Here is a 24,455-nt window from a genome sequence, read left to right as displayed (position 1 = left end):
CTTTGGTTGCCTTCTTTAAAGATGGTGAGTTTTGTTTCAGCAGGCCATTCCTTTATTGGTGGGTTGCCTTGTTTTGAAGTTTTTTCAAGGTGAGTCACCTTTAGTTTTTTCTCTCCACTAACAAAGGCATGGCTCTTCTGGGGTCTTTACTGACTTCTCAGTGTTCAGCAAGGACTCTCCACCTTGTCCCGTTGGATTGTGAATGTCTCCCACCCCAAAATACACTCTCAGAATTGTTCTTCTTAGTTTTCAGAAAGTCTAAAAATAGTTGATTTATATATTTGGCCCAGTTTTCTAGGGGCTTATGGTGAGAGATACATCTGAGACTACTTTATCGTGACTGGAAGAGTATTTCCCACATCTGTAGTTTTTCAAAAGCTGTAGGGTTGAGAATACTATGTCCCTTTTCTTTCAGAATACTGGAGGGTCACAAGTATATTGCATTAAACATGCCTATGTGCATTTGCATTGATTTTGTTTCATTTCGTCTTTACAGATTTGCTTTTACTTTCTTCTTTTTGCATTAAAGTTCTTTTTCATTTGTGGGCACAACTGTAATTGGGTGGATAATAACCACTCTAAAGGAGCATAGGTAGATTTTATGGAAAACATAGTGACAGAAAACTCCTTTGTTATGTTCTTTAAATATATATGCACTTATTTATATAAATATATATAATTTTATATATGTACATTTCATATTAGATTATGAAGATTATTTTAAAATTTTAATTTTAAAATAAAGTTGTAAATAAAGTTATAAAAATTAAAACCAAGCTGAAATGTAATAAAAATATGCTAAAACTCATATTTTCTACTGCATCACTCATAGCTGTTTTAATGATATTTACTGTTGTTTTGGAAGAAGTGAATATAAATTCTGAGGCATAAGAATCCATTAAAATTTACATTTTCACTTGTAAGAAATTTCCCTAGGGAAGTTTTTTTTTTTTTTTTTTTAAAGAAGATGTTGGGGGTAGGAGTTTATTAATTAATTTAATTCTTTTTGCTGTGTTGGGACTTTGTTTCTGTGCGCGGGCTTTCTCTAGTTGTGGTGAGCGGGGCCCACTCTTCATCGTGGTGCGTGAGCCTCTCACTATCGTGGCCTCTCTTGTTGCGGAGCACAGGCTTCAGACGCGCAGGCTCAGTAGTTGTGGCTCATGGGCCTAGTTGCTCCGCGGCATGTGGGATCCTCCCAGACCAGGGCTCAAACCCGTGTCCCCTGCATTGGCAGGCAGATTCTCAACCACTGCACCACCAGGGAAGCCCGGGAAGTTGTTTTTTAAGGAATAAATTATCCTTATAGGTTGGGATCATGCCAGAAACCAGGATATTCCTAGGGTTTGGTCTTGCTTGTCAAACTAAGGTTGTTGATCCTGATAACCGATCACAGTGCTTGAGGTTTATAAACAGTCATTTCTGCGAAATCCTCTAAATGAGGGGTCACAGATAACAGCTGAAGAAATGTCTGATGGACTTTTATAGCTTTGAGTTGTTGGCCCTATGTGATTGCTTCATGAAGCAAGTCACTGATAAAACATGTGGAATCCTTTGGTCTGCAAACTCTGACCTCTGTCCCCATTGACAGCATCATACGAATATATATGTGCTTTGATTACACTTCAAAATGTATTTAGATGTATGCATTTTGGGTGGATTTCCAAGAAGATGAGAATTCCTCTGGCACTCTGTGTAAGAACATAAATATCATTGTGTAATGATCATGTCTCCCACTTTATGAAAATACATATTCCATTATATAGACTTGTATATAAGTTTATATACTTTTATATATTACATCTCATATATGCATGGTATATATTACATTAGAAATATATTACATTAAAATTTATATATTTTAATATATCACATTAAAATTACTTTTTTTTTAAAGATTTTTTGATGTGGACCACTTTTAAAGTCTTTATTGAATTTGTTACAATACTTCTTCTGTTTTATGTTTTGGTTTTTTGGCCCCGAGGTGTGTGGGGTCTCAGCTCCCCAACCAGGGATCGAACCCGCACCCCCTGCATTGGAAGGCGAAGTCTCAACCACGGGACCGCCAGGGAAGTCCTTACATTAAAATTTCTATTGCAACTTGCAAAGCATTCCGAAATCTCAGTCTGTAGAGCAGACACTGAGCCAACTCTCTAAGCCTCAACTCGTTTTCAGTGAAAACGGCCTTCTTTGACATACATAGATAAGAAAGGTGCATTTCACATCAACGCGGACGGCGGAAGTGATCTGCTTTTCTGACTTTCTTCCCCCGTTGTTGGGGGGGCGAGCTGGCGAGCTCACTAAGGTACTACAGATTCGGGGCTTCTGCGTGCTCCAGGCAACCACTTCTCCGTGTGGAACTCAACTTCCCAAGGGGTAAATGAGTAGGACAAGTTTAAGCGTTGTGTGCCTCTCTCCAGACTCTTACCCTATAGAAATTTCCGATCCAGACCCACCGATTAAGAACCTAAGGATGGATCCAGAAAGAAAAAGATTGACCTGGGACCTCCATGGAAACGTCTCCGAAATTACGTGTTTCATCAATTCAAAACCTTTCACTAAGGTAAACCGTCTTCCCTGCACTTAGCATCACAGAGACACGGGTTCTGCTCCTGGGCTCAGCTGTGGAACGTGGGGTCCTTTACGGGCACTGCGGCTTGGGGCTCCTGATCTGTAAGACATCCAGAATGGTACCCACTAGACAGGGTTGGGGTGGAAATGGGCTGAGATACTGCAGGTAGAGAACCAAGCCCAGTTGAAAGTGAGACCTCGGGAAACACTGTCCCCCTCCACCATCCCCTGCCCCCCACTCAAATCCCCTCCTGTATCAGAGGGTTCGGAGGGCATGAGAACTGTGACACATCTCATGAAGAGGCCGTGGTGAGAATTCCAACCGTAGAGCGTGTTTCATGAGAAGGACGCACCTGTCAGCGTCCTTGGGAAGAACCTTGGTTCCCTCAAATTACGCTCAACTGAATACAATCCAAATCGGACCCCGTGTTAGTCTGCTTGGGCTGCTGCTGTAACAAAGCACCACACACGGGGCGGCTTAAACAACAGACATTTATTTCTCCCAGTCCTGGAGGCTGGAATCTGAGATCCAGGTGTGGACAGGGCTGGTCCCTCCTGAGGCCTCTCTCCCGGGCGTGTAGACGGCCGTCTCCTCCCTGTGTCCTCCCGGGGTCGTCCCTCTGTGCGTGTCTGTGTCCTGATCTCCTCTTCTTATAAGGACACCAGTCCTCTGGGATCAGAACCCACCCTAATGACCTCATTTTACTTTCATCCCCTCTTTAAAGACCCCCAACTCCAAATACATTCCCATTAAGTGTTTGGATTTCAATATATGAGGTTTTTTTTTTTTTTTAGGGGGGGGTTAGGGCACAATCCAGTTCATGACAAACCCCTATGGGATTTTAATGGAGCTTGGCCAGTTGACCCTAAACTCTATCTGCAAGAACAAATGTTGCAGAAGAACTAAGAAATTTTTTTAAAAATTAATTTATTTACTTTTGGCTGCATTGAGTCTTTGTTGCTGCACACGGGCTTTCTCTAGTTGCGGCGAGCGGGGGCTACTCTTTGCTGCGGTGTGCAGGCTTCTCATTGTGGTGGCTTCTCTTCTTGCGGAGCACGGGCCCTAGGCACACGGGCTTCAGTAGTTGTGGCACGTGGGCTCAGTAGTTGTGGCGCACCGGCTTAGTTGCTCGCGGCATGTGGGATCTTCCCGGACCAGGGCTCGAACCCGTGTCCCCTGCATTGGCAGGCGGATTCTTAACCACTGCACCACCAGGGAAGCCCAGAACCAAGAAATTTTGATAAGGAAGGCTAGTGATTAAGAACTTGCCCTCCCAAGTATCAAAATGTACTAAGAAGCTACCATCGTCCAAAGAGAGGTATTGGCCTGAGAGAGGTGGGGTGGATTAAAGGGGCACACGACAATGCAAAAACAGAAAGAGGCATTTGGGGGAATTTTCTACATCGTTAAGAAAATAGTTCCAATCAGTGGAGAAATGACAGTCTATAGAATAAACCGTACTCGCCCAGTTTCCAGAAGGGACTAAAATTGAGGACCTCCCTGATGGTCCAGTGGGTAAAGCTCCGTGCTCTCAATGCCGGAGGCCCGGGTTTGATCACTGGTCGGGGAACTAGATCCCACGTGCCGCAACTAAAGATCCCTCACACCGCAACGAAGATTCCACGTGCCTCAACTAAGACCCGGCGCAGCCAGAATAAATAAATAAATAGGACTAAAATCAAGTTGCATGATTCCTTCACGCACTGCATCAATAGAAATCAAATATATTAAATATATACTTAAATGTATGTATATTAAATATATTAAATATCTAGCTATTTTTCTAACGGCTGAAGTAGAAGCCAATGTAGCGGACAATTTCACAATATGGGACCCCCTTGAGATTCCCTCATATGCTGTATCTGCATCCTTGGGTGGTGGTGGCCACAGTTTGCTGCCTTGAGGACAAGGACCACTCAATTCTCAAGCCTTCTTTTTGCTTCTCGAATTTTCCTGCCTCTTTTCCTGTTTTTTTGTTTTCAAATCAAAGCAATACCTGCACAGAGTTTAAAGAGGAAAAGAGTCGTACGGGGTTCGTGATGAGAAAACAGCAACTTTTCAGTGAGACATCACTTTTTACCTTTTTACACCTGATGCTGTTGTTCTAGACCTCTGCATCTCTCTATAACACAAATTCTTGATTCATTCAGTTTAGCCAAATGGTGTTGATTTTTCTCCTAAGGGGCGGGAGGCTTCATTCTCTATTTCCTACCCCCAGCTCACCTCCCCAGCAGCTGCCCTCCTGGGCTCACACTCTCTCCTCTCTCGACAAATATTCAGTTGATTATAACCATATAAACACTATTCACACCTGAGCCATGTGGTTAACGGGGATTTTTCTTCCCTTTCTTACACAAATGACTGTCTCTCCTAAATTTAATCATTTCCATTTCCTTAAGGTTTTATCTGTTTGCCCAGTTTGTCCATCTCTACTTTACCATCACATTCTTGGCCAAATGGCTAAATATCTTCTCAAAATATCAAGGCATTCTGTCAACTCTGTCTTAGGACCTTCTAGGATATTTTTTCCTTTTGGTGAGTGGTTTCCTCATTCTCATCTCCCTCTCTCTCTCTCTCTCTCTCTGCATGAATACCGAGACTCCGGCTTTGGATGTTGAGGAAAACTAAAGAAAACTTATGATTTGCTTTCTGTCTTTTTTTTAAAATCTAAAGTCTCCGTGTTTTATTAGTTCGGCCCCGATTGTGAATAGATTGCTCTGTCTCTCTCAGGCACGGAAAGGAACGTATTGCAATATTTCTGACTTGTCATGTCAAGTGACAAACTACAGCGTGACGGTGACCAAAGGCCAGCCGTTCTCCGCGTGGCTTCAGTATCCTCGTCAAGGTGAGGGAAAGATGCTCTCTCGGGGCTTCCTTTGCTCTCAATCACCCGTCAGTGCTCTGAATACCAAAATCATGGTTTGTACCTTGGACGGGTCTGCAGGGACAGAGCTTTGTGGAAAAAAGACCATCTCGGAGGGTCTCATGCGATTCTATGCACGGCACCTGCCTGGGTGAACAGGACCGTAGAAACATAGAGCAGTTTCCTTGTTGTTGTTCTTGTGGTTTTGCTCTTTTGTTTTGTTTTGTCTTTTTAGTTTGAGAACGGAGTTTTATCATTTTCCTCATGTCAAGCAAACAACTTGGCTGATCCCACATACAGTTGGGACAGAGAGAACACCAATAGCAAGTCTGCACATTTCCTGTGCTCTTCGTTAGGAAGTTGTAATATCACAAGACTGTGCTCTTCTGAGAAGAGCACATTTCCACTGTTTGGAAATGCAGTTTTCCAAACTGTTGGAAACGCAGTTTATGTTGTTGGATTTTCCTTTTCCCCTTTCATTAAAAAAAAAAATGTCTTTCATGACTCTAGCTGATCCAGGTTTCAACCAAAATATGTTACTTCTTAAAAACAGGGTTTTGGTGGCTTCCCTGGTGGCGCAGTGGTTGGGAGTCCACCTGCCGATGCGGGGGACGCGGGTTCGTGCCCCGGTCCGGGAGGATCCCACGTGGGCCCGTGAGCCATGGCCGCTAAGCCTGCGCGTCCAGAGCCTGTGCTCCGGCAACGGGAGAGGCCACTGCAGTGAGAGGCCCGCGTACCGCAAAAAAAAAAAAAAAATAGGGTTCTGATGGCGACGGACTTTAGCTGAGGAGTAGTAGGCAAAGAGAAAGATAGTAAGAGAAAGATAGCTCCTAAAAGACTGTTGGGCGTTGCTTAGGGTTAGAGTTAGGTGGGCAGGTTTGGGGACAGGAGGGGTCCGGTGAGGGTATATAGGGTCACGGGGGGGGCGGGCCATGGGCGGGGAGCCTTGCAGGGACGGGAGTTGTTACCATTGCAGAAACGGTAAGCGCTACATGTATGTCTCTATTATTTCTTAGAACCGCGTGAGAATTCACAAGGATCGCTAAAAAGGGACTCACTTAAAAAAAAATTTTTTTTTTAATTGTATTGACGTATAGTTGATTTACAACGATGTGTTAATTTCTGCTGTCCAGCAAAGTGACTCAGTTATACATAAATATTCTTTTCCATGATGGTTTATCCCAGGATATTGAATATAGTTCCCTGGGCTCTACAGTGGGACCTTGCTGTTTATCCGGGACTCAGTTTTTGTTTCTGTTTTTTTTTCCCCCTTCTTTGCAATCCCAGAAGGGAATCCCTGGGCGGCTGCAGAAAACCTGACCTGCTGGGTTCACGACGTGGATTTCGTGACGTGCCGCTGGGCGGTGGGCCGGCAGGCCCCGAGGGACGTGCAGTACAATCTCTACCTGGAGAACCTAGAGTAGGTGTGACCTTGGGCTCGCCGGGGCGCCCCGGGCTGGAGCGGGGGCTTCGGGGCCGCTCAAGATGCACCCCGCTCCGCGCAGCTCCTATGAGAAGTGGCCGTGCTCCCAGTACAGAGCAGACGAGCAAGGGACAAACGTCCAGTGCCGTTTTCACAACATCTCTGTGTTATCCAAGGATCAAACCCGTTTCCTGGTGAACGGCACCAGCAGTGGCTCCAAAATCCCCTGCTCGGAAACGAGCGATAAATTAGCCAAGATCGGTGAGTAAGAAAATGTGACACTTTCCTCGAGTGCCGTACTCGGCTTGGAGGCGCTGCTCGCTGTCCTGCAACCGAATACCCCAGGCTGGAGGCTTAGATAACACACTTCTCTCCCGCAGTCCTGGGGACTGGGAGTCGGAGATGGTGGCGTGGGCATGTCAGTTCCCGGCGAGGCCCTCCTCCTGGCTTGCGGGTGGCTGCATGTTTGCTGTGTCCTCATACAGTGGAGAGAGAGCTCTGCTAGCCCTTCCCCCTGCTTCTCTTTTATTCTTATTTCTTACTGGGGTGGAGTTGTTTTACAATGTTGTGTTCGTTTCTGACGTACCGCCAAGTGGACTTCCCTGTGCTGTAGGGCAGGTTCTCGTTAGGTGTCTATGTTCCACATCTCAGGGTACGTATGTCCGTCCCAATCTCCCAGTTCATTGCACACCCCCTTGCTCTGATTATAAGGGTACTGATCCCATCATGGGGGCCTCACCTTCAGGACCTCATCTAACCCCGATTATGTCCCAAAGGCCCTGCCTGCAAAACTGTCCCACGGGGCGTCAGGGCTTCCGCACGTGAATCTAGGGAGACACAGACACCTAGCTCACAGCAGCTGCTCTGTGTTCCCCAGACCTAAGGAAGCGTTTCCAGAGCGCACCTAGCTCACAGCAGCTGCTCTGTGTTCCCCGGACCTAAGGAAGCGTTTCCAGAACGCACCTAGCTCACAGCAGCTGCTCTGTGTTCCCCGGGCCTAAGGAAGCGTTTCCAGAACGCGCCTAGCAGACGGCTCTGTGCCCCCCGTCCGCCGAGGACAGCCGCACCGTGAGGCTGGGGGTCTCACACGGCTCGCCCCTCTCCAGGCCCTGTGTTCAAAAATAGCTCAAACATAGTTGTTCTTTTTGTGTGAATTTATCGACTGCAGGTTTTCAGAATACAAAACGCATCTTAGCAAAGTTCCGTCAATACTTTTTACTTTAAATTAGACACCCCCCGCCCCCCAAATTATGACAGCTTCAAGCCCCATGAAACCTGGCCCCTCGCCACCCTGGCTGGTCCACGTGTAGCAGGGAAGCATATGAGCGGAGAGGTGGGTGCAGAAAGGGAGAAGATGGGGGCCTCTGGTTCCGAAGCCGGGATGGGGCTCCTGCCTTTGTCTGGGGTGTCACCCCGGCCCGGAGCCAGCCTCACTTTGATGCCGGATCCCTCACACACCAAGCGCCCCTGGGCGAGTGCAGCCCTACAGGTGTGGCCCCGCCCCGACTCCGCACCTGTGCTCCTGTCCACGTGGGGTGTCCACGGCGTGGTTCCCAGCAGGGGTGGCGGGCTGATGCCAGCCCCTGTAGCAGTGGGAGTGGAGGTGCCAGGAGATTTGAGTGTACATCAGTGGGGGGACCCAGGACCGGGGACCACCCCATGCCGAGCCTGGGTTTCCTGCCAGGGGTCCAGGTGGGATGGTGAGCCGACACCGTTGGGGTCCTGGCGGGGGGGTCCGACCTGTAGACCTAGACGCGGTCCCGTCGGAAACCGATGGAGAGCCGGCATCGGGGATGCACAGCACCCCAGGGAGGGCTAAGGGCGGAGCCCTGGGACAGCCCACAGAGGGGGGCCCGAGGGTCCTGGAGGAGCTGGGTGCCACGCTGCGGGTGGGGGGCGCAGGTGAGAAGAAAGCAGGGGGTGTGACCCGGTCAGAGTCCAAGGCTGGGGCAGAAGATTCCGGGTGAACTTTTGGGGGTGGAATTGGCGGCCAAGGTCATGGGGGCAGGACTGGCCCCGGGCAGCTCGGGGCGGAGGCCAGGCTGCCCTGGGGGTGGGGTCTGAGTAGAGCCGACTGGTCCAGTGGGCAGGAGGAAGGGACCTGGCAGCTGGACCACGCTTGGCTCCCCCTCCGCTGGAGAAGCGTAGCCCCAGGGACTGGGACGGCCGAGAGGGAAAAGAACAGGGCCGCTCTGAGGGGTGTGCCTGCACGGGCGAGAAGAGAGCTTTGCAAGGGCCTCCGAGTGGGTGAGGGGTTCCCCCCGGGCCACTGTCTGAGAGCCGGTCCGCAGGCTCAGTGACCCTAATCATACCAGCAGTTTTCTCTCACTTGTCTCTGTCTCTTGATACTTTTTAACTTTGGAATGACATTTTCCTCTCTTCTTCCCCCCTGACTTTGTAGGAGGCCTGCTTTTAAAAGTATCTCGGCGGGGGCGGGGAATTCTTTTGTGATGTGCTTTACCCATAAAAGTGTTTTTTTCTCCCCTAGAGGTATTAGCTGCTCCCCAAATCACCAGCAGGTGGTGTAACCAAAGCTACTCGTTCATGCGGTGGCAAGTGAGGAGTCACCTTAACGATGACTTCAAGTATGAACTTCAGATACAGAAGGTAAACGGTTTCCTGGGTGAGCTTCTCTTACACTCTTACACCCCCTGGACCCTGGGGCTTTGGGGGAAGGTGAAACATTCAAAAAAAAAAAAAAAAAACCAGAGGAACTGTAAAATAAATGAGCTTTAGCAAAACTGAAGGTGTTTGGCCGTTTGAATGACACCGCTGACATTGGAAAGGAAGTCAGAATATGGAAGGAAATGCTTGCATACTTTCCATCAGGTTTGGGGTAGAAGAGGGATGTTTACCTGTCAACACTCAGAAGATAAACAACCCTACAGAAAAAGAGCAAAAGGTTGAAACAGCCACTTGGTGAAACTCTCTCTGACCGTATGTCACAGAGCCTGCAATTCCCCTGCGAGAAATGAAACCAGTAGCCCCCCAAAGATGGGACCTAAGTGTTTGTAGCACCTACGTATACAATGGTCCCTAAACAGGACACAATCCTAGGGAAGGGATGAACAAAACATAGCCACACAGTGGAATCCTATCCGCCAAGAACTGGAGGGTCCCGTGGGTATGTTTAAAAGTGTCATAAAAGGAACAAGTGACACAGGAAAATTCAGGATGCGCTGTAGGGGCAGATCTGAGGGCTGAGGCAGGGGTGCAGGGAGAAGCTGGAGGGCATCTGGGGGTGATGGACACGTTTCCTGTACTGTGCCGGTTTCATGCACACGTTTGCCAAAGTCAGCAGATTATATGCTCTGCTGGTGTGCTTTGCTGTATGCAAATCATACCTGAATAAAGCTACTGTTAAAAAAATATGCTGGAGATCACCGGTATTCTATACTCAATGACTGACCTAGTTATTGACTGCGTTTATTTTTCTGTGCGTGTTACATTTATTTATACTTTACACTCAACTTTTTCATAAGCCTAAGACTACTCAAAAAATGGAGTCAATAGATTAAAAAAAAAAAAAGGACCAGCTATTTTTGAGCTAGGTGGTATTTTGTACTTAATTGTCTACTTGTAATTATTTATTGTTTATTTATGTATTTATACTCAATAACTGCTTGTACTCCTTTTTTCTTTTTAGAGTTTATTTTATTGAAGTCTAGTTGATTTACTCTGTTGTGTTAATTTCTGCTATACAGCAAAGTGATTCAATTATACCCATATATACATTCTTTTCCATATTCTTTTCCATGATGGTTTATCAAGGGATATTGAATATAGTTCCCTGTGATACACAGTAGGACCTTGCTGTTTACTCAATTTTTCTATAAACCCAAAACTATTCCAAAAAATCTATTAATTAAAAAATGACCGAGCTCTTTGAGTCAATCAGTATTTTATACTCAATTATTTACTTATATTTATCTTTTATGTGTATTTACCTGTTTGTGTATATTTATTATTTATATTCATGTTCTGATTATTTCATACTCAACTCTTCTATAAACCTAAAACTGCTCAAAAAATTAGTCCATAAATTAAAAGAAAATGAGTATTTTTGAGCTCATTGGTATTTTTATACTCAATTATTTACTTATATTTATTCATTATGTCAATGTATTTATATACCTATTACTTATACTCAATTATTGCTTATATTCAAGTTTTCCGTAAACCCAAAACCACTCAAAAAAAGTCGTCTATTGATTAAAAAGACCAAATATTTTTGAGGTAGTTGGTATTTTATACTCTACGATTTACTTATATTTACTATTGTTCTCTACTGATTCATGTATTAGATTTATTATTTAGACTCAGCTAGCGTATGGCCAATTTTTCCGTTAACCAAAACGGCTCAAAAAAATCAAGTCTATCAATTTTATTTTTTTAATGAAAGACCAGGTACTTAAAAAAAAATTTTTTTTAATTGAAACATAGTTGATTTACAATGTTGTGTTAGTTTCAGGTCACAGCAAAGTGATTCAGTTATATGCACGTATTAACTGTATATATTCAGTTTTTATATATATATATATAGATATATTTCAGATTCTTTTCCATTATAAGTTATTACAGGATAGTGAGTAGAGTTCCCTGTGCTGAACAGTAGGTCCTTGTTATTTATCTATTTTATATATAGTCGTGTGTGTCTGTTAATCCCAAACTCCTGATTTATCCCTCCCCCAGGTACTTTTTAGTTCATTGATATGTTATACTCAGTTACCTCTATTTATGATTTTTGTGTAAAGAAGTATTCTTTTTATTATTTCTACTCAATGACTGCTTATTTTATCCTCGATTTTTCTGTAAACCTGAAGATGCTCTGACAAACGAGGACCCTTCGTGGGGATGGGGTCAGGCACCCACGCTCTGCTTTTCTCTTACAGGGTATGGAGCTCGCCTACAAACAGGAGGTGGGTGTCCCCCGCCCCCGCCCCAATCTGGCATCCCAAGCGCAGGCTCCTTATGTCTGTTACTGTGCAGTGACCCTGAGATGAAGCTCCCCGGTCCATAGACCAGATGCCATCACCTGCCTGGTGCTGCCCTAAAGGTCCACCCCCCGGCCCCCAAATCCCTCAGGATTCGGAGGGAGTGTCACCATGCCCTAAATTCACTAACTAACTGCCTCTAACCTGCAGAGGCAGCTGCTTCCGTATGGTAACTACCGGCCACAGACCCCACGCCCCCCGTCTCTCCTTTGTTTCTGACTCTGTCTCTGCCTCTTCCTCCCGTCTCTGCCTCTGTCTTCTCGGGGTTTCTCCTCTGTGTCTGGGTCTCTCCTCTTCTGTCTTTTAGAAGGACCCTGTCATTGGATGTAGGGCCACTCTCATCGAGGAGGACCTCAAGCATCTTGAGATGATTCATCACATCTGCACAGACCCTCTTTTCAAATAAGGTCCCAGGTTCTGGGGGGACGAATCTTCTTGGGGGGGACCCCACTGAACGTTCTACAGGCTCCATTCACTGCCTGACACCCGAGATGCCACCACTCTTGACCTCACTGGCGGTGGCCACCATGAATACTGACCTTCTAGTGATTAGAAAGAATATTTTTGTTTGGATGCCAAGAGCCTGGGCTGAGATGGACGCAAAGGGAGCTTGAGGTTCCGGGCCCCTCTGAGCACCAGGCATCTTCCTGTCTCCCAAGGGGGGCTGGCCAGGCTGTCTCTTGGGTGGCCGTCTTAGTTCCCTGGGGCGGCCATAAAAACGACCCTAGACTGGGTAACTGAGAACTACAGACATTCACCCTCCCCCAGTCCTGGAGACCAGACGTCTGAGGTCAAGGTGTCCCAGGGCTGAGCTCCCTCCAGAGGCTCCAGGGGAGGGTCCTTCCTGCTTCTTCCAGCTTCTGGGGGCTCCAGGCATCCCCGGGCTTGTGGCCGTATCCCTTGCATATCCACAAGGCATCTCCCCGTGTGTATGTATGTGTCTGTCTCCGAGTTTCCTCTCTTTATAAGGACACCAGTCATAGTGGTTTGGGGTCCACTGTACCCTATCCGACCTCCTCTTAACTCATCACATCTGCATCAACCCTATTTGCAAATGAAGTGGTCTTCTGAGACGCTGAGGGTTAGGACCCCAACACGTGAACGTGGGGAGGACCCACTCAACCCCTTGAAGGCCCCGTTCTTCCTCCACGGACTGGGAATGGACTTTCCCCTCTACTTTCTTTTAAACTGCAGATCTACAAAGCCTTCTTGGAGCTGAACAATCCTGGGACCTACACGGTGCAAGTAAGGGCCAGGGATGCCACCTTCTCCCATTACAAACCTTGGGGCCCGTGGAGTGTCCCTCAACACTTCGGTGAGTGGGGGGTTCCTTCCCGCCTCTTCCAGATTCTGGGGGCTCCAGACGTCCCTGGACTTGTGACCGCCTCCCTCCCGTCCCTGATAGACTCTGTGTGTCCAAGCTGTTCCATGGAGCTGCGCTGGGCGCGCGGAGACGGCTGTCGCCAACACTCTTGAGTTACAAGACAAACCTTTTAATGCAGTTTAAAAAAAAATCGAAATTGAGGCGAAAAATCCATGATGTTTAATCCATATATTAAATTCAAGAAGTAAGGCAGCGCGCACCCAGGACGCAGCGTGGCAGGGAGGGAGGGAGGTGGGGAACAGACCAACCTCGGCCCGGCCCCTCCAGATGGGCGTGGCTGATTCCCCACCCCCACCCCCACGTCCCCGCCCGCGACCCGAACTGATCCGAGGGGTCGGCGCTACCAGCCCCCAACTCCAAGTGTCGGTCGGTGGTCGGGGGGCATCGGATTCTGGCGATTTGGGAGGGATTCCCGCGGGGCCCCGCCCGGTGAGCAGGTGGCCGCTGTCCCCAGGAGGACGGCGCTCCTGGACGCGCCCCCGCCCACGGTGCCGGCCACCTCCTCCCCGGATCTCCCGGACCTGCCCGACGCGTCCCCCCCTCTTCCCTAGTGTGTGAGGAGGGCGCGCGCCTCCCCGCCTGGCTGACGTCTTTGCTGATCGCGCTGGGGACGCTGCTGTCTACGGGTCTCGCGCTCCTGTTCTGCAGGTGAGCCCGCGGGCCCCTGGTTTGCGCGGTCGTTTTCTGGAGCGCGAGCCGCAGGCCACGCCGCCCCCGCCCCGCCCCGCCCCGTGCGCCCCCCGGGCTGCGGGACGCGCCCCTGCCGGTCGCGGGGCACCGCCTCTCGTCGCCCCAGCGGTCTTTTCCCAACCAGACCCCGGTTTGTGCCATCTGGTCCCTGCCGCCCGCGGGACCCAAGGAGCCGGGTCCCCCGTGCAGCACCCTGCAGGCCCCTCCCTCCCCAGCACCTGTGCGGGGGTCTGCGGTCAGAGTTCCCTGCTGGTCCCCACATGCCCGCGCTGTTCGTTCCCTCACACCTCACCCCGACGCCCCCCCTCCACCCGCCCCCGCCCCCCCCCCCCCCGACGGGGCTCCGGAGCCCCTCCCCAGCCCGGCAGGCAGCAGGCGCGCGGCAGCGTCAACCCGGCCGGTTGCGGTCCCTTCCACAGGCCCCGCCCAGGCCGGCCCCTCCCGCCTCACCCCACCCCCACCCCCACCCCCCCCCCCCCCCGGCTGCCGGCTCCTGCCTGGTCTGTCTGCTGGCTTCACGCCCACCCCTCTCCCCGCTGCTTCAGGCTGAGCCGCCCCGCCCAGGGCCTTGGTTTGGGGGCGGATGGGACACCGCCCCAGGGAGGGGACCAATGGCTCCTCGCGAGGAGGCTGTGGGGAGGGGGAGGTTGCCATGGTGATAGGATGGGGTCTCGGGAGAGGTGTCGGGCCCCGCTTTCTCATTCCCGCACGTCTCTCCTACAGGGACCCCTCCCAAAGGAGGCAGGAGTCCTACTCCATCGGGGCCTCGCTGGGGTCCTCTAGTGGACGCCGCGTCTCCCCTGCGCTGGTGGGTGCGGGTTTCAGAACAGGCGTCTCTCTCTCTCCTCCGAGGTTCTTGGTAACGCAGAAGCTGTTCCCTCCCATCCCGCACATGAAAGACCACATCAATGGCAAACTTCAGAACGGAAGAACGGTACGTGGTGGCTGCAGCCGGGGGACACACCTGGGGCCAGGTGCCCGCAGCCCCGCCCAGGGAGCGGGGCACTGCTGGCCCTGGAGGATGGCCCGGGAACGTGATGAGCAGGGACGGAGCCAGCTCCGGTCCTGTGACACGGGCGGTCACCGCAAGGTGCGGGTCCGGGAGCCTCCCGCCGAGGTGTGTTCTGCGCCGGCCCCGCCCCCGTGGCCTTCCAGGGTGCACTTGACCCCCCTGTGGCTCTGCCCCTCACCTCGCCTCCCTCACCCCGCAGATGACCTGGGACCCCGACCAAGACAGCCAGGAGGAGTGTCCAGTGGTCGAGGTGCAGGTTCTGGGGGAAACATGAAGCTGGTGCAGAGGCCCCGTTTTCCGCCAGGCGGAGGGCGCGCAGCCTGGTCATGGCAGGTCGTGGATGTTTCAAGCGGGGTCACGGATGGGAAAGCCCGATGCAAGTGACACGGGGTCACCTGGAGGAAGAAAGAAAACGTGTTGGGCTCATGTCTCGAATAAAGGGCTTTTTTCCTCATCCGTGGCCCCCGGAAGTGGGGGTCACCCCCCAACGCCGCTGAGACCCACTTTGCAGCCTCCTGGACTTGGCTGGAGCTCACATGTCGTCCACCGGGTTTGCTCCTTCGCAAGTCCGTTAAGGGGCCCTGCCTGCCTGGTTTCTCTTTCACTGAACTTTGTTTTCTTGCTGCATTTCCCCTTTGTAAGCCCCTTAAATCACTTGCGTGACAACATGGGGCTGGGGGGGTGGTGTCTACATCCCTTTCCTGGCTACGTGTGCGACCCCAGGGAAGGCACACGGGAGACAGGCGTCAAGGCGGCAGGAAAGGGGGTGTCAGGGCAGCGTGGCCTGTGGGCCTCGGGGGCAGGCAGGCGCAGTGGAGCGGCCCTGCGTCCAGATACGGTCGTGGTGGGCAGTGAAGACACCCACCTGTACGCCCACGGAAAAGGACGCCCACGTGCACAGCCTGGCCCACAGGAACCCGAGTCTCCAAGAGGCAAGGCTTTCCTGGAGGACCTCTGATTTCGTTCCCTTGTTTACACGCTTAACATGTCAAGTTCTGTAGCAAAGAATTCACCTCAAACGGCAGATGCAGACTTGCTAGCTTTGAGCACGCCTGCTGAGTCTGCGGGATGGCGCACGGTCGATGGCCCTCAATGCACGTGGGTGGAACCATGTCCCAGGTCTGACCCCGGCCGTCAGTCAGCACAGGTCTGGGTGGACAGACGGCGTCCGGGTTCCAAGTGACTCCACCCCAAGGGCTGGGGCACAGGTGGGTCAGAAGCCCAGGTTGTGGCTCGGGGGTTCCTCTGTGGAGCCGGGCTGGGCGGGACCCACGTGGGTGTGTGGTGGCTGGTCCTGTCCCGTTCCTCACCCAGCACCAGCAAGGTAACCTTGGGGAAAGCCGGCTCTGGCTTGTCTTCTGACCGACCTCACCCTGCCCTGGTCTGGAGACGGAAGCTCTGCTTTTCGGTGAACTCAGCCGGCCTCGGGGCCGTCCTGCAGCTGGCTTCCCCTCTCCAGCCCCTGCAGTGGACCTATCTGACCTCTCCAGGGTCACTTGGTGCTGGAAGCTCCACGTGAACCCAGGGGACAGTTCCGTTCTTGGGGGGCTGTGTACGTGACCGTGAGGCCTCAGACTGGTGATGACCCCGCAGGCACAGTCCTGGACCCTCAGAACACCCAGAGTAGGCCCTAGAGTAGACCCCATTCCCCCGACGTTCATACCAGGACCCTGCGGTCAGCCTGGTAGAGACTCTCAAAGCAAGTTCTCTCCCCGCAGTGAGCATCAGGCTTCCTGCAGATACGGCTCCAAGGGGGTAGCATGCTTACCTGCCTGGGGCCGGGGGTCGGGCACACCTGAGAGGGTGCACGGGCCCACCTTGCATGGGACTCCCCCGTGAGCCCTGGGCAGGGGTGGCCCACAGCTGCTGCCACCCTGGGGGCAGTGCCAAGTCTGGAAGGGCGGGCACTGGGGGAAGGGAACTTCAGGTTAGAAGCCCCAGGGTCCCCTGCAGCACCCGAGGGCAGCCCCCGAGGGCAGCCCCCGGGCCAGGCCAGGCCACAGACGGGCAGCCAGGGCCTCCCCCTCTCCTCCCCAGCGTGAGACCCGCCTGCTAGCTGCTCCCACCCCACAAGGCTGCTCGATTCAGAAACAAAACCAGTGTCCACGTGTCCTAATTTTATTGTTTCGCAGCAGAATGCCCAACATAGAACATAATTGCAAATATTCGGCTGTGCAAAAGAGAATAGTGCTTAAGTACAAATGGAGACAAGATTTTCTTAAATAAATACTTAAACACGAGTCGGTCCTACAAGCACCTGGAGTCTAGGTTTGGCGAGCAGAGGTGCCTCACCACCTATGGACCCACGAAGACGCCACGATTCCCCTCCCCCCGTTATCAATACATGGACCCAGGGCCGACGATCACAGGAAGCCCTCTGCGGGGGCCGCCCCAGCCCCCCGCGAGGACACTGGAATTTCTCGAAGGTCGATGGTCCGTAACAGGCACTCCCCTACGTGGAGGCGTTGGTCTGGAGGCGTTGGTCGCTGTGGCGGGCGGGCGGGGCGCCTAGATGACCTTCTTCAGCTCGTCATACAGGACCAGCACGAAGGCGCCGCCCATGCCACGCAGCACGTTAGACCAGGCGCCCTTAAAAAAGGCTCTGCCGCCCTCGTCCTTGAAGATCTTTCGCCAGCAATCCAAGGTGCCCCTGTACATGATATCGGCTGCGGGGAGAGGGCGGGGGTCACGGAGAGGATCACACGCAGGCGCGAAGCAGACCCCCGGAGACACGGTACCGATGCTGAGCCCCGGCTGCCGCCATCCGGGTGGCGAGGCATTTCGACCGCAGGAAAAGGAAGCTCTGGACACCCACCGTTCGGATGGGGATCGAATGCAAAGTCGAGCCCCACCTCCCCAGGGCCCCGCACACCCGAGGGTCAAGGGCAGAGAGGGGGTAGGCACCTGCCCAGGCCTCCCCCACGAAGCCCGGCTACCTCCCCTTCTGGGACCAAATGCTGCCCCACCCCCACCCCCCGCCTCGGCACTTCCAAAGGGCCGAACGCCAGCCCACTCAGCACTCAGCGATGCCCCACCCCCAGAGCACGGGTGGCCGGGAGCAGGGCAGAGACCGTACCTCCTTTGCGCCCCGACTGCATCATCATCCTCCGCCGTACGGTGTCGAAGGGGTAGGAGACCACGCCTGCCACGGCCGTCACCGTCTGCGCGATCATCCAGCTCACCACGATGTGCGTGTTCTTGGGGTCGGGGAGCATGCCTGTGGGGTCACCGTGAGCGTGAGGCCCCACGGCCGCCCCCAGCCCCACGCGGGGATCCCAGCACCAGGTGACACTAGACCGGTCAGACTAGGGTCGGCACACCAGTCAGAGACGGGGAAGCCACCTGCAGGCTGGGAGGACGGCCCCAGAGACCGACCTGGTACCTGGCGGCAGGGGTCTCTCTAGAGGGAAACAGATGGCCGTTGGGAAGTGGAAGGTTTCACATCTGTTCCACTGCAAAGGTGCCAGCGGGCCTGGGCCCCGACCTCCAGAATGACTCACTTTACAGTGTCCTCCTCCAAAATATGCTAAAGCCCCAAAACCCAGGACCTCAAAGTATAACTGTACTAGGAAATAAAACCTTTAAGAGAGATAATTAAAGTAAAATTAGATCCTCACGGTGGCTCCTGATCACATAGGAATGGTGTCCTTATAAGGAGAGACTGGGACACAGACACACACAGAAAGACGACCACGTGAGGACACAGGGAGGAGACGGCCGTCTACACGCCCAGGAGAGAGGCCTCGGGAGGAACCAGCCCTGCCCACACCTGCATCTCCGATTCCAGCCTCCAAGACTGGGAGACCACAGACATCTGCTGTTGAAACCCCCCCGCCCAGCACCTTGACAGCCCCGAGAGCAGAGCACACTCACCTTTGGCGGTGTCATACACGCCGAAGTACGCGGCCCGGTAGATGATGATGCCCTGCACAGAGACGTTGAAGCCCTGGTACAGCCCCCGGATGCCGTCAGACTTGGTGATCTTCACCAGACAGTCTCCCAGGCCTTTGAACTCCCGCTCCGTGCCGGATTTGCCGACGTCAGCCGCCAGCCGGGTTCTGGCGAAATCCAGGGGGTAGACGAAGCAGAGGGAGGTGGCTCCGGCCGCCCCGCCGGAGGCCAAGTTGCCGGCGAAGTACTTCCAGAACTGCGTGTGCTTGTCCACGCCCCCCAGGAAGATCTGCTTATACTTATCCTTAAAAGCGAAGTTGAGAGCTTGCGTGGGGAAGTAGCGGATGACGTTGGCCAGGTTGCCCCTCCAGAAGGACAGCACACCCTGCTCCTTGGGGATGCGCACGATGCAGTCCACGATGCCCTTGTACTGTTTGTCGGCCGCGATCTGCTTACTGGCGTGCTGTACCTGGAGGCGGAAAGACAGGGGTTTTACACGAGGGCCTAAGTCAGACGCCCCCAAAGACCCCCAATGAAACGCGCTGTCTTCGTAAGACAACATGTGCATGGGGTCTTTAAATTGCCCAAACGTCCTACCGGGAGAAACCCATCTTTTGGTCACTACGGGTCTCTACAAGTGTTACAAACAACAAACTGACAACGATGTTTCCATTACCGCTACATTTCTGACAGTTCCGGAACAAAGACAGCTTATTCTGGCTCAGAACCGCAAAAGGGGAACAAAAAGGGGAATAGAACGGAAGTCCAACCAAGGGCACGACGACTGCCCTCGCGACCCGCCCAACGCCCAAGGTCACGGCCCTCGCGCCGCTGGGCCCGTCCACGCGGCTGCCCCATGCGCATGCGTCCCCCGAACCGTGCCGCAAGGCACAGTGCGCACGCGCGTGGCCTCCCGCGGCTCCACTTCTGCGCATGCGATAGCGCCCGCGTGACGCGCGCCCGGGCAATCCCCGGAAGCCGGCGGCGCGCGGACAAAAGCGGCGCAGCCTCCCGCTTCCGGTGCACGCGGCCTGCCCGGCCCGCTGTCCCCGCGCCCCGGACCCTCGCACCTCGCCCGGCGTCCGCGTGTGCGCAGCCGGCTCCCACCTGTAGCAGCAGCTTGACCCGCTCGATCGGGGCCACGGCAGTCTTGGAGATGGCGGCGGCAATGCCTCCGGCCAGGAAGTCCTTGGCAAATGAGATGGCCTGTTCCGTCATGGTGGCGAGGCGGGCAACGCAGCGGGGAGAGAAAGGAGGTGAGGCGCGGAGAGCCGGAGGGCGGGCAACGGTGCTCTGCGCTACCGCCGCCGGGACCGAAAAGACGGGGCGGGTAGCGCGCAGCCGCTAAGGCGCCCACGCCCCGCCCCGCTCCCCCGCGCGCCGCTCCTATTGGCTGCGCCACCGACCAAGCCCCGCCTCTTCCCGTTCGCCTCGCCCCCACGGGCTGCCGGGAGCAGCTCTGCGCCCCGCCCCTCACCCTCGAACGCCGCGCCCATTGGCTGCGCCGCCGCCGCCGTCCTTCCCCTTCCCGCGCGCCGCGTCTCGGGGCTTGTAGGGAGCCGGGCCCCGCCCATGCGCCCTGCGGGCTGGGGGGGCGCGGCGACCGCCTTGACCTTATGAAGGTCACGCCGGGCCACGGGGACGCCACAGACGGCGGCTGCGTAAGGGGAAGGTCGGGGGTCGCTGAATCCCACACCCGATGTTTATCCTGCCCCGCCTTCGGACGCTCGGACCCCTGGGCTCGTCCCGGTGATTCCCGAGTCCCGGCCGCGACCCCCAGTCTAACTCCGCTGACCTTTGAGGACCGGCTGCGACCCCGGACTCGTCCTAATGACCCCTGTAGACTCCCGAGTCTCGGCCGCGACCCTAGGGATCGCCCCGCGGCAGGAGCGACAGTTCGCGAGGTCAGGGCCGGAGTAGGAGGTCGCCCCGAGCCCCCCAGGCCCGGTTTCTGGAGGGCTTGCCTGTCCTCTGCCTGGTAGACCTTGGGTCCACCCGTAGGAGCGCCCCCGGAGGACCCCGCCCTGCCGTGGGGTCCCCCGACCCTGACCCCGAGACTCCGGGTGCACTGGGCGTGCCGGGCACTGGGGGGTACCGAGGGTCCGTCTGCACCCACCCGGCCGCTTTCCCTGGGCCCTGCCCTCCCGGGGCCCAGTGGGCCTCAGACCCGGGTCCCCTTGCCAGGCCGCGCGCTGCGACGTGGCGGCTCCCAGAGCGACAGGGGCACGTGTGCTGCCCGCACACGCTCACTCACACGTGCACCCACGTGCCCATGCCTATAGACACTTGCCCACGCATACCTGCATACACACGCAGACAGGCACACATGCTACCCGCAGGAGCACATCTGCCCCCCTGACCCCCAGGAAGTCTCCTGAGACGTAGGTGTTTTGAAATGCTCTGAACTTTTTATTGAATTATAGCTAAATGGCACAAATCGTTAAGTGTATCGTTCTGTGAATTTTCACAAAGTGAGTGCAATGGTGTCTCAGCACCTAGGTCAAGAAAGGATCCTTTTCTTGGTGCAAGGATGCGTCCTTTCATTTCTTATTTCCCACCCTGCCTGTTTCTTCTCTTTCCCTCTTTTTTGTCTTTGCTCCACCCCCCCATGTTTTCATGAGGGTCTTTCCTGCATCCCCTCCATACGTTGACACTGGGTGGATGCATGCCAGGGGCGGGCCCACCAGAGCCCAGGGCACCCGGAGCCTGCCATTCATTTCCCCGGTCCCCGGTGTCCTTGTAGGGCCTTGCTTTGCCCTCTGCTGACCTCCGTGGAGAAGCAGGTAAGAGGCGGGGCCTGAGGCTGGTGCCGCTGCAGAGGGTGGGGCGTCTCAGGGCACGCACTGGGCGAGAATGTGTGTGTGTGGGGGGGCACGCACTGGGCGAGGATTGGTGTGGGTGTGTGTGCGTGTGTCGGGGTGGGGGGGGGCTTGATGTTCTGGCGCTTTCTGAGGCTTCACGGGACTGGGGGGCAGAACAGAGCTGGGGGGCCCTGCGCAGCTCCCGCTGACAGCAGCCGCAGGGCTCTGGGGTAGAGGACAGGGCGGCCGTGGTTTCTGGGCAGGGACAGGGTGCTGGCTCCGTCTGGGCACTCCCAGGTGAAGAAAGCATCTCTCCTGTCTCCATTTGTACGGAGGAGCCACCTGTCTGGGCGTGGAGGGACCCTGTACTGCCCGCTGGGCCGACAGGGGCCGGCAGGGGCCCACCGAAGCTGGTCCTGCAGGCTCCGGCTGTGAGGCCCTGGAAGTAGGCCCTTTGGTTGCAGAGCCTCTCCAGCCCCGGTGGGAGCGGTTAACCTCTGAGCGACCCGCTCCCCTCCCCCAGGCAAGGGACACCCCTCCCTGTGCCCCACCTGCATTCCCAGCGCACACCCCCCGCCCCCCGCCCCGGTCAGCACCTCGCTGTTGGGAGGAATGAATGGGTGTGACCTCTCCCCCCTCGTTGCTAACTGGGCTTCAGAACGCGTTTTTCTTTAAAAACGCATCTCACGTGGGCCTTAGACGCAGACCCATGTCTGCCCAGTGCATATGTGCATCTGTCGGGGTGGGGCTGAGCGGGGCGGCCCAGCCCTCGTGCTTCAGGGGGGCTGACCCGGGAGGGCGGCAGGACCATGCACAAAAATACCGAGTACCTGGGGAAGGAAGGAGACTGCGCGCCGGGGGTCGGAAAGGGAGAAAGGAGGCTGAGAGGTGGGGGTGTGGCGGGGAGCGGAAGGGGTTACGTTCTAGGGTCCCCAGGGGCAGGGTGGGGGGGGCGAGGTATGGCCCCCGCTTCCGCACGCTGCCTCAAGATCTTACTACGACCTGGACGATGTTAGAAGCTGAGTATCTGAAAAACGGGGTGGCCTAACGAAAAGCAGTGGAGGAGGTGCTTAAAGATGATCGGGTTTCCACTGACGGCTCCGAGTGAGTCACAGAAGGGATGAGGGTGGCATTCGGGGGTGTGGGGCTGGGCTTTAAGTGAACTAGTCTGGTGAGGGGCGGGGGGCTGCTCAGGGCAGGCGCCTGCCTGGTGGAGGGACCCTGCGGGGGGACCACACGCGGCTGTCTCGGGTGTCATCCTCATCGTCCCCCCCGCCCACTGCCCGACCACCTGACAGGTGGAGAGGACAGAGGTGTCACCCAGTGATGCGTCCAGGTAGGCCCGGTCTGCAGTGGGCACTCGGACATCTCCTGAATGAGTGGATGGATGGATGGATGGATGGATGGATGGATGGATGGATGGATGGATGGATGTGACCCGGAGGGGGGGGTCAGGTCCAGGGCACTTCCAACCTAGGAATCCCTGTTGATTTAAAGACACAGGCACGTGCGGGCAGCCACACCCATACACTGTTTTACGCCAGCTTCCCTAAAATTCCTGCTTTTGCATGTATTTCTAAGAAATGAAGAGACAGGTTGTGTGTAAGTCATACTTTCTTTTCTCACCTTTTAATCTCTTCTCTGTTTTTTTTTTTTTTTAACTGCAAACTTGTGACACGAGAAGGAGAAGCGAGCAGTATAAGAAAGCCGTGGGCCCGTCATCGCTTCCACAGACGCCGTCTGCCTGTTACTCTTCCAGCTGGGCGTGTCCGTGGGTCAGAGCCCTGCCTGTAGCAGCCCCCCTGCCCGCAGCCCGCAGGGCGCCCAGTAGCCAGGACTAAGGGGGGTCGGGTACCACCCCCCTCCCCGCGGCCGAGGCCGGCGCTCTGACACCTCTGGTTACAAGTGCAGTTTCTTCTAGCAAACCCAGTGTCGAGACGGCTAGCTCCAGAGCCAGAGCGCGGGCGTTCCACATGCGCTGTACCCGTCGCTTGTTATTGGGGACCCAGCCCTGCTGCAACACGGTGCCCTTGGCTGAGGCAGGGTCACCTGCAGGGACTCACCTCTCCTCCCGGGATAGGAAGGCGGCGGAAGGGAGCGGACCCCGGTGAACAGGGTCGGCGTCACCCCAGGTCCACCGCGCAGCGGATGTGGCCCAGCCAGCAGCCGAGCACCGCCCTGCCCAGGTAAGGGGACGGGGTGCGCAGAGGGGAGCTGGGTGGGCGGGGCGCTCTGCTCTGCGCTCCTGCGACCCTGGCTGCAGTTTCACTGAGGCTGCAGGTCCACACCGGGGCCAGACGGACGGAGGGGCCGTGACCCCTCTCCTTTGTCCCTCTCACTCGGGAGAGCTGCCGGCACTCCATCGGGATGGCACGGCTCCCGTTATAACCAGTGTTTCATTTCCTCCCTCCTCTGTCTTTGCCTCACGTGGAGACACAATTTGTGATTTTTTAAAAATTGGAGTCCGTCCAAAATTATATACTTGTGTGTGTGTGGATATTATATGTTATATATACTTATCCATTTATATATGACACACATAGTTTATATGCTCTAAATATATAAAATGTATGCTTTTTTTGGAAGGATTTTAAGAGGATCTCTTGTTTTCTTTTTGTTTTCTTTTTTTTTTTTTTTTCTTTTTGCGGTATGCGGGCCTCTCACTGTCGTGGCCTCTCCCGTTGCGGAGCACAGGCTCCGGACGCGCAGGCTCAGCGGCCACGGCTCACGGGCCCAGCCGCTCCGCGGCACGTGGGATCTTCCCGGACCGGGGCACAAACCCGCGTCCCCTGCATCAGCGGGCGGACTCCCAAGTGCTGTGCCACCAG

At 54.5% G+C, this 24,455-nt stretch overlaps 2 protein-coding genes across 29 annotated transcripts in view; one reads left to right on the top strand and one right to left on the bottom strand.

The window, feature by feature from the left end:
* Nucleotides 1-24,455, top strand: part of IL3RA (interleukin 3 receptor subunit alpha) — a 42,614-nt gene that overhangs the window by 9,022 nt on the left and 9,137 nt on the right. For 15 of the 28 annotated variants that reach the window (XM_067023331.1, XM_067023330.1, XM_067023333.1 and 12 more), the window contains 11 exons: nucleotides 2,418-2,560; nucleotides 5,300-5,414; nucleotides 6,720-6,852; nucleotides 6,938-7,116; nucleotides 9,326-9,462; nucleotides 11,748-11,774; nucleotides 13,044-13,164; nucleotides 13,785-13,881; nucleotides 14,776-15,040; nucleotides 15,135-21,609; nucleotides 23,309-23,813. In XM_067023331.1, coding sequence (XP_066879432.1) covers nucleotides 2,418-2,560; nucleotides 5,300-5,414; nucleotides 6,720-6,852; nucleotides 6,938-7,116; nucleotides 9,326-9,462; nucleotides 11,748-11,774; nucleotides 13,044-13,164; nucleotides 13,785-13,881; nucleotides 14,776-15,040; nucleotides 15,135-15,209 — 1,292 coding nt within the window. In that variant the 3' untranslated portion in view covers nucleotides 15,210-21,609; nucleotides 23,309-23,813. Of the gene's footprint in view, nucleotides 1-2,417; nucleotides 2,561-5,299; nucleotides 5,415-6,719; nucleotides 6,853-6,937; nucleotides 7,117-9,325; nucleotides 9,463-11,747; nucleotides 11,775-13,043; nucleotides 13,165-13,196; nucleotides 13,882-14,775; nucleotides 15,041-15,134; nucleotides 21,610-23,308; nucleotides 23,814-24,455 lie in introns of all 28 variants that reach the window. The other 13 variants (XM_059050694.2, XM_067023338.1, XM_067023334.1 and 10 more) reach the window with 9 other exon arrangements.
* Nucleotides 17,038-20,212, bottom strand: SLC25A6 (solute carrier family 25 member 6). Its single transcript, XM_059050691.2, has 4 exons — nucleotides 19,934-20,212; nucleotides 18,809-19,295; nucleotides 18,012-18,152; nucleotides 17,038-17,601 (listed from the first exon to the last, which is right to left on the bottom strand). The coding sequence occupies exons 1-4, from the start codon at nucleotides 20,042-20,044 to the stop codon at nucleotides 17,444-17,446; spliced, it is 897 nt and encodes a 298-aa protein (XP_058906674.1). The 5' UTR covers nucleotides 20,045-20,212; the 3' UTR covers nucleotides 17,038-17,443.

Source organism: Kogia breviceps, chromosome X, assembly GCF_026419965.1.
Source record: "Kogia breviceps isolate mKogBre1 chromosome X, mKogBre1 haplotype 1, whole genome shotgun sequence".
Classification (NCBI taxonomy): Eukaryota; Metazoa; Chordata; class Mammalia; order Artiodactyla; family Physeteridae; genus Kogia; species Kogia breviceps.
This window is presented reverse-complemented; position numbering and strand designations above follow the sequence as displayed.

Coding starts and splice junctions, on each gene's coding strand:
- SLC25A6 (XM_059050691.2), bottom strand. CDS start 20,044: ATGACGGAACAGGCCATCTCATTTGCCAAGGACTTCCTGGCCGGAGGC. Junction 18,153..18,808: donor CGTGTATGACACCGCCAAAG/GTGAGTGTGCTC, acceptor GTGACCCCACAG/GCATGCTCCCCGACCCCAAG. Junction 17,602..18,011: donor GCAGTCGGGGCGCAAAGGAG/GTACGGTCTCTG, acceptor CTCTCCCCGCAG/CCGATATCATGTACAGGGGC.